This window comes from Anoplophora glabripennis, unplaced genomic scaffold (assembly GCF_000390285.2).
Source record: "Anoplophora glabripennis isolate ALB-LARVAE unplaced genomic scaffold, Agla_2.0 scaffold408, whole genome shotgun sequence".
NCBI classification, from domain to species: domain Eukaryota; kingdom Metazoa; phylum Arthropoda; class Insecta; order Coleoptera; family Cerambycidae; genus Anoplophora; species Anoplophora glabripennis.
In genome coordinates, this window is record NW_019416514.1 from 277,180 (window position 1) to 286,773 (window position 9,594).

General features: G+C 31.1%; 1 protein-coding gene across 1 annotated transcript; it reads right to left on the minus strand.

Annotated features, from left to right (window-relative positions):
* Positions 1–3,514: 3,514 nt before the first annotated feature.
* LOC108909929 (perlucin-like) lies at positions 3,515–9,235 on the minus strand. The gene is made up of 5 exons (XM_018714403.1): positions 9,144–9,235; positions 8,822–8,910; positions 7,420–7,528; positions 5,099–5,318; positions 3,515–3,670 (listed from the first exon to the last, which is right to left on the minus strand). The coding sequence occupies exons 1-5, from the start codon at positions 9,211–9,213 to the stop codon at positions 3,652–3,654; spliced, it is 507 nt and encodes a 168-aa protein (XP_018569919.1). The 5' UTR covers positions 9,214–9,235; the 3' UTR covers positions 3,515–3,651.
* Between the last annotated feature and the right edge of the window lie 359 nt (positions 9,236–9,594).

The following is a 9,594-nucleotide window of genomic DNA, read 5'->3' on the forward strand; positions in this document are numbered from 1 at the left end:
TCTCCAATCACGTTAACTCTTCTCCGCAATCCAGTTTTGGTGTATCCCCTATTTCCGTTAGAAACTTTGATAGTTCCACATTTACCAACTAGTATGCACGTTGTTGGTGTTGGTAAATGTTTGAGAATTAGGAATATTTCTGTTTAGTTAACATTTTAGAAGCATCTTGTATCTGTATGACAAAGAGCTCATAATCCCCAAGTAGAAGATATTTGAACGGAATCGCTGATATCTACGTGAAATTAACAACAACGTTGAGCAATCACTAGTTGTAGAGCACAAGGCAGATACAAGACATATAATCATATTCATTAATTCTGGTGAAAGAGGAATTTCGAAACGATCATGCACCAGAATGCCATGAACCAGTTGACTCAGCAGATATAAATACCAGCGAGAAAACTTAATCTCTAGTTTATAGAGTTTCTTTTGATGAAGAGAGCGATATGTCAGCCAGCCTGGAAACTGTTCAACCTTTGACAATTGCCAAAAACGCTGCAAATCAATCTAAATTGAAGAATTTTATTACCGTGTACCATAAAGCTGATTGATGTTTGAAATGTAGAACATTTACTTCCTGAAAGTAAAAGCACTTATTATTCATATGAGTTGAAGGTTTTGCTTTTACTCTGACGTTTTACTAGGAATAGATACTTTTAGTATCTAACACATACTTTGCGCAAGTTTTGTGGGTGTAATTCAATGCCGAACGGGGCTTTAGTCCGCAGAGTAGTTGAAGCTACTTTAAAAATTTTTTAGACACGATTTGAGTTAGCTTATTACATTACAAAGTAAAATAAAAGTACAAAATTTGATATTAACAATGTATAATTAAAAATAGCTAAGAATCGTGTATCTACCGATTAATTTATTTATTAATGGTTCTTTAGAGTAATGATAAATTGTAAACTAATCCGGACTAAGCTGGCAAAGCATGATCCTCTGACGGGTTTCATCCTGACAGCTGAACAGCGAGAGGCGTAAGTCCCTAACGGCCTTTTACCAATTTATCAGTGCTGTACCACAAGAGATTTCGTACGCCAACGTACTGTGTATTTCCCAATATATCTCTTGTTCAAAAAAATTATATGTTTCTAGTAGATTTCGATATACAGGGTTGGTGATATGTATTGAAACGGTCGGTTATCTCCTAAAGTAAGATAGCTATCGAAAAATCATAAGAGACAAACGTTTTAATATGTTAAAATCTATTACAGTAAAGAAAAAGAAAGAAAAAATATACAGAATCAATCAAAAAGTTATGAGGAAAGAAAGTTGCTTTTTCTTAATGGAATAAACCTGTATATTGTATATTATTCCATATTTCAATTTTTCTCAAAATTCTAAACAAAATTTATACAGAACATCATGTACGTAAATTAACCGTTTTCGAGATATCGAACTATGAATGTAACTTTTTAATACTCTCAAAATAAAACAAAAAGGGCCCCAAATTATAGATATTTATTTTGAAAATAACGCAAGGTGATGGATATGGATATGATTTAATTTTATCATTAGTTTTTTGATAAAATTGCGTGAAACGGAAAAATGTATTTCGTAATGAATGTCCTGGAAATTTTAAATTTTATGAAATCAACAGTTATGCCAGAATAAAAAAGAGAGAAAACAAATTTTAATAACAACAAATATTTTATTTCGAATTCTATTTTATAAGGTGCTCAAAGTGTTCACTACCTCCTGACAAGTAATGAATTTTGTAATGAATCTAAAAGGGTTTTGGGAGGAATAGTGGAAATTTCATGCCTTATCCTTTCCTGCAAGTATTCGATATTTTGCGGTCTATTTTTGTAGACTACATTTTCATGTGACCTCACAGAAAAAAGTCAAGCGTGGTCATTTTGGGAGACCTAGCTGGCCAGTCAATTGCCCTTCTGCGTCCAATCCAGTTATCAGGAAAAGTTTCATCTAGATATGTCCATACCACACGTTCAAAATGTGAAGGAGCTCCATCATGTTGAAACCATATTCCATATTTCATATTCCATATTCTGCCGGTAAATTGGGATTCTTATTGTTCGGAATTAATCGTCTAAGCTCTGGAATAATAGTATGTTTTTGCAAAAAGTAATAAATATCGTTCAGAGGTCAAATTTCCGTTTATAAAATAGGGTCCTATGACGTGTCTACCAATAATGACACAGCAAAGATTTACCTTCTGTGGTCGTTGGGTGTGAGCTTCCTCCATCCAATGTGGATTTTGGTCCGACCAATACCTATAGTAGTATCGGTTTACGTGCCCGTTCAAAAAAAAAATATTGAAATCCTTAGAAAAATTTTCTTCTTCACCATATTCTACGATCATTTAAAGTGCCATTTTTGCGAGAAAATTATGTATTAAATGCATTTTGACACTATTGTCAAGATAATCACTATTAGACAAAAGAAAGACGCGTCGTTGATGGACTATAAACTTAATGGACTAAAATATTTCTGTACAATAATTTGGGTATAAGAAAATAATGATATTCAAAGTTCGATATCTCGAAAACGGTTAATTTAGGTATATGATGTGTCGTATGAATGTTGTTTAGAATTTCGAGAAGAATTGAAATTTGAAATAATATACAAGGTGTTCCATTAAAGAAAAAGCAACTTCGTTTTATCATGATTTTCTGACTGATCCTGTATACTTAATTTTTCTTTATTGTAATAGATTTAAAAAACTTTTGTGTCCTATTATTTTTCTATAGCTATCTTACTTTAGGAGATAATCGACCGTTTCCATACATATCAGCAACCCTGTATATAATTGCCAGTTGACCCTATTAACCTCCATCAATACTATGAAAATTTCTAGTAAGTTTATGTTTGCATATCTCCCAACGAACGGTTTTTATCAGACTTAAGTAACTGGCAATCTTTTTTTTATCATAATGAGAAAGTTATAAACAAGAAGCCAACTGATGACAATATTCGTAGTTCTCCATTTTCTGCAACCAAGTTTACAAATAATATGCTATCTAAGTTATTTTATATTTGTGTATAAATTTATGTCTCACATCTAATGTGCAACTGATTAATTTATGTCTTTAGTTTCTCGAGAAATCTTATCATATGTTGTAGTTTCAATGCTTACCAATTTCAGATGCTGATATTATTCCATTAAAGGACTGAGTCATTGGTATATCAAACATTATTTTATTTATTTTGACCAGTTATTTCTACGTCCGCTATTTATTTGCATTGAACGAGACAGTAAAATCAAAGTAAAATCATTATTTTTAAAAATAAATTATCTTTTGTAAAATAGGTACATAAAATATCCAACCTATTAGGGAAATCCTATAGAGCCAATTAAGTATGTGATTGTTTTTTAATTGTATACAAAGCATATTATTATTTCCTGTAAATGGCATATTACAGTATTAAAAAGAAAATATTAAGAAAAGTCATACAAATTTTCGTAAATCTAGACGTAAATATTTTTTGTAAGTTCTGTTTTATATCTTTTTGAAAGATTTGAAGACTATTTTTATGATTAATCGCTCTATACTTTGTAAAATTTTATATTTATTTACAAAAAATATTTAAAGGTATACATTCATTTTTGTGTCGCACATTAGTCTTACCATTACAATAATAATTAGAAAAAAATTGTTACTCCTAATCTTCATGTCTAAGACGGGCCTATATTTTGCAGCCAGAACTGAAAATATAACAATTATATTATTTGTTTTTTTAAAATTACCACACAGATTTTTTTTCTAATACATATAACTATGAAATCGCAATTTTTTCATTCTATTTAGGATTATAAATCTAAGTTCCTTGTTACTTGTATGAACACGAGACTAATACTTAACACTCAAAAGCAAACAAGATTTGGAATAAGAATATTAGTTTTCATATACAAGTTATATATGATACAACAAATTTAATTCATATAAATTCAATATTTTAAGAAGGCATATCCACAAAGTAAGAGTATTCAATTTTTTTTACACCGAAACAGCGGTGTCTTTTTTACATATTCAGAAAAGTACATCAAACACTATTTTCGACGTAGTCGACTTCAGTCTCAATGGTCTCTGTGAGCCGAAGGATAAGCTTTCTGATACCTTCGTTAAAAAATCTCCCCCTCTCCTCTTGGGTCCATCCATAGACACCTTGCCAGGTCCGGGCTGTGAGCGGGGTGGTTGATGATATTCCTACCGAAGGAATCCAAGAGTTGTTTTGTGGCATTGGCTATATGGAGACGTGCATCATGATGCAACAAGCACACTTCCTTCGTTAACATTGTCCTTCTTTGTTCTGTATCGCCCTCCATATAGTTTTCAGGATTTCACAGTACCACGCGGCATAAATTGTTTCCCCCTTTGGAAAGAAGTCAATGACTAGAATCCCTTTACGATTTTAAACACAGTTGCCATTATTTTTCGCACCGAAACTACGATGTTGAATTATTTAAATGTCGCTACTGCATTCTGTTGGCTGTTCCGTGAGCTGTTTTGGTACCCATCTTGTATACAATTTTCGATAACCGAGTGTTTCAGTAATTATTTCAAGCAGAAAAGATCTAATGATTTGTTGAAACACTGCGGTCATCTCAGCCAAAGTCAATCAACGGTCGCCATGAAGCATTTCTTCGATCTTGTTCACGATTGACAAATTCCCACACCTTTGTTCATCATAAAAATTCTTTCGGCCAGCCTTATCACCATCCCCATATACAATGTTGATTTCATTAAAAATCCGGAACGGCTATTTTCCCTTTGCAAGAAGAAACCGGATTACACTCATCATTTCGCAGCTGGCGGGGATCAATAGCGGCACTCATTTTAACACGCCACAACAACAACAGTTCGCAACTGACCGAGAGAAGTGAACGCATTCTGCTCCCAACACCGTGGCCTTGAATGCAGTGTTGCCAACTTTATCAAAGACAAAAACTACAGAGCATCAGAGTCTCAGTACTCCTACTTTCTGGATATGCCTGGTATCAATAAATTTCATCAAATTTGAAAAAAAAATTCTGCAGAATCAGTAACTTCTGTTTAGAGTTACAAGAATCAATTACACCAAACCTCACCTACCTAATTATCTTAAAGTTAAATTATGACTTAAAAATACTTACTTTTTGGTTTCGATATTAGGAGCTTCGCAAATGAAATATCTAGATTTGTAACAGTCTAAACTATTCCATTTACCTATCGCCAATATTTCGAGACATTTTTCGTCCCAGTTGTTTGGCTCGCCTATATTCCAATTTTTATAAGATAATATTTGTCTGCCATTAGACATCCATGTCCATTGATCAACGCCATCTACTGTTCCAGATGTCCAAAAGCTAAAGCCTGTAGGAAAAATGTAAAGCGTATATAGTTGGCAATTTTGTTATATTAAATGTATTTATTGATTCCTTTTTATTTGTATGTCTTATTGCAATAAATAAATAAAGTGCAAAGTTCAAGTACAGATCCAGCTTCTCCTACCACCTACCTTATAATTAATTCTTAAGTATATTCGCAAATAATAACCTATCTTTTGAGGATCTGGGGGGCATTCCACAAAAATATGAGGCCAGGTATCAAACTGACTGATTCGTGTTCAGAGGAGTCAAAAAATATGGGAGTAGGGTTACAAAATTAGATATACAGACCAGCTTCTGCCACAATCTTACAATCCTTCAATTTATTCGCAAATAACCCATTTTTCGAACTTTCTAGGAAATAGTGTTCTGTCACCTTTACTTATTTAGCGGGTCCAAAAACGTAACAATAATAGGGTCTAAAGAATATCAGTTTTATTATGTGCCTAAGTAATTTTGAAAAATCAAAATTGGAAATGAGATATTCCAGTGTTATTAATTGAAAAACATATACCCCATATATTGAAATAGTCAAATAATGTAATCTTTTAAAAAGTATGTATTTGCTTGTTGTTTTAACATTACCTTTGACAAACACTAACACATAATTTGATATTGCTGGAATAATTCAGAAAATAAGAGACACTATTCATTTTTTACATATTTGAATAGAACGTTTATCCAGGATTACAATAATGTAAGGTTTGATAGATATGTCTTTAATAATTTGGAATATATGACCAAAGGATTAACAAAGAATTAACTGTAAAGTCATTGGACTCTTTTGGCCATATCTCGAATATTGTTAGAAATAGACCTATCAAACCTTGTAACAGTATAATATTAAGGAAAATCCCTCCTAGTTTGGTTTGAATCTTTGAAATACAATATTCAATTGTTCTTCTAAATACAGCTTTGAAATTACGAGATAATTTTCTACAACTTTTGTCAATACCATTTTTTCTAAGTATGAAAATAAAAAAGATGGGTGTGATAGAATAATTCACTATCGGTGAAGTCTAGTGAATTTATAATTCTTCTGAAATAAAAGTTTTACATGCCACACATAAGCGGACCTCACCGCAAACATAAGGTTTAGCTGAAATAATATCATGAATGGCATCTGATATCTTGAACAATCATTATCAAGCATTACAATTAAATAGAAGTGTATGTACCACGCGACCGAAGATATTTACATTTGGCTGCATTTGTAAAAGTAAATTTTCACAATCGCACAGGTAATCAATTTTATAATACAAGGCATTTGAATGTAGAAGGTAGCAAACATTTGGGAATTCGACAATGTCATTAATACGAATTATAAATAGAAGTGGCCCTAATATTGAACTTTGGAAAACACCCTTAGTAGGAGTCAAAGTGTGAGATTTAAAACAACCCGTGTGCTAAACAAACTGGCATCTAACAGACTTTTTTAATCAAGAATATCTGTATTACATGAATCGACGTTAAATTATTTCTCTATTTGTGCTATAAGAATGTTAAGCTATATTTTAGTGTTTTTGTGTCTATATTTGTTTGTTATGACTTTTATATACTACGTATTTTAGTTTTAGTTATTTTCTATTAATTAAAATCATTTTGAAAAACTAGGTAATCGAAAATGGAAAAAATTTAATAATTATTTTTCAATTTTCTCAAATATATGGGAAAACCAAAATTTGACAATAGTTCTTTTTTAACAAATATGTTGTTTTAATGAACAGTACTCAAATATTAAAAATAAGTTTCAGGACTAATCCTGCCTTATCGCAATTAAAAGCTATCAAATTTTAGGAAGCTGTTATTACGTGTTCTTGAAACAATAAGGAAATAAATTCGTATTTCATTTCTGAAACTGCTTAAAAAAAACTTTGTTAAGTCATATGACATTAAACATATTCTCAGCTGATTAGCCTATTAACTAGATTTAAACGAGTTTTATAATAATTTCATTTTTTTCGTTATTGTGTGATATAGAATGTGACACTACAGTTTGGGTAGATTTATTCTTTCCGCCAAGAAGTCAACATTGTAGTTAAAAAGTAAATTAGACATAAGCGTAGGTAAATGTATTAGGTACTTACCAATTTCGGTTATTTCCTTATGAAGAAAATCGTTTTCACTATTAGACATGACGCTCACTAGTCTCATGCCATGGTAATTGCAAAATTGCGTAGCTTTATAATAACTTGCCTGCAACATTTGAATAGGTATTATTAATTCGTATATATTGTCTAAAAACAACGAATATTGACGCACTTGTAACATTATGAGTTGGTTCTTTAATTTTATGAGGTTCAAAAAGTCATTAAAAAAAATGGAAATGAAGTCGCGTCGAGTTCCTAAATTTTTTTCGATTAGGTAAAATTTTTATTTAGGACTTGGTTTCCAGATATTACAACTTTTCCGTTATATGATTGAAACATTTTTGTTTATGTTATGCTTAAAGTTAGGCATTCTTAGAATGATGTTTTTGAAAAACATTTGTTTATTATTACGGGCTGTCGTCTTTTTTATTCTTATTATATAAGAAGTGGATCTTATTTGTGGAAGGGCGAAATGGGCGGTGACTATTAGACGCCTTCATTATAGCCATCTTTCTCTATCGCACAGATTTCTATGACTTACTTTATCGCTCTCACGTAACGGCCGATGAACCATGGGGACTTTCCGAGCCTGTATTAAGGAAACTTAATAGCTCGTAAACTAAACCTTACAATAAAATTATTATTTATACTATGTTCATACTTGTTATAAAATACACACTAATTAAACAAACCCTAGTGTCACAAGGATGGATCAAGGATTATTTTTTATGGAAATAGTTTTGCTTAACCAAAAATATCACACTGAAAGAAGCAAACAAATAAAAAATATATACTTTATCTACTTCAGTTAGTTAATGTTTCGAAAACCAATCTGTTCTCGTTCTCAAGACTAGGAATGAGGTTTGTTTTTTAAAAAACGTGCGTAATTTTGTAATGTGCATCTTTTATTTTTTATTTCTCTGTATTTTTCTATATTAGTTAGGCTATCATAGTTTCATTGAATTTTCCTTGACTAATTCTTTTGAAGCAATATACGCAAATAAATGGAAGCATGTGATAGAAATATATGCTAAATTTCAATTAAATATATTAAAAATAACAGAGGTATTAAATAAAAACTTTTTTAAAAATTATAACTTCTTGAAAAAAGGCATAAAGAATAAAGTATTATTTATGTCCAAACAATTTGAGATTAACTGGTTTTTTGCAGCACCGTGTAAATAGGTCAATAGGTTATATTCATATAATAATACTTTCTTATTTTTTAATATTCTTTAATATGATTTATGGTGCGTTGTTCTAAATCATCCTATATTTACACCGAGATAAATCTGAGAAATTCTTCTGTGAACGTGTGTAAACACTTTGTGTAATAACACGAATCAATAAAAATGTAAATGCAATGTAAAATGAATACGGTAAAAACAATGGGACTTACCTTAAAATCACTGTGAATGTAATAACTTTTATTTCCAAACTTCACCAACTTTAAAGATGGGACCTCATCGGTAGTTGACACGAACCATTCTAAAAAATTGGTTATAATAGTTACGTTCTAAAATGTCTGCCGCTCTCAGATTGACTACATAGTTCCTACGTAGAAAAAAAAAACAACATCCAAAAATTTCCCCGCGACAGACCACGTTTTGTATACTAAGCTTTAAATTTAAGATACAACAAATTATGGCAGCTTAAATAAATTTTTTCCAACAATTACGTTCATGTTAAATAAGAGTAAAACATTTTACGTAAGTATTTACCATAAAAAGTACTATATCCGCTTACATTTGCACAAATCGCACAAGCAACAATTAGGAATCTGAGAAACATTTTATTATAACTGACCTTTTCGGTAAGAACGTGCACCTTATATATAACATTTCTTATCTTGGCAAAAATATTAAATGTACGGAACATAAAGAAGATATACAGAATCCCTCAGTTCTACTGAATGTACGCTAGTGTACAGGAACGTTCACATAGCATTCTTATACAGGGAGTTTGTAAATAATTGCGAAATATTTTAGAGGGTGGTTGCCGAAGTTATTTTGTGAAAAAATGTTTACATAAACGTAGGTTAAAACATGCTTCGTTTCCGAGATACAGAGTGCTTAAATTTTAACTTCTTTTTATTTTGTATTAATTATTTCAAAGAGTTTTAAAGATATTGATTCGATATTTGATGGTTGTATTTTATTTAGAAATGTTGAC

Bases quoted from the DNA above. Each gene is read 5' to 3' on its own strand.
- LOC108909929 (XM_018714403.1), bottom strand. From the start codon at position 9,213: ATGTTTCTCAGATTCCTAATTGTTGCTTGTGCGATTTGTGCAAATGTA. The intron at 8,911-9,143 runs GTAAATACTTAC...CCAATTTTTTAG, and splicing joins CGGATATAGTACTTTTTATG to AATGGTTCGTGTCAACTACC. The intron at 7,529-8,821 runs GTAAGTCCCATT...CAAATGTTGCAG, and splicing joins ACATTCACAGTGATTTTAAG to GCAAGTTATTATAAAGCTAC.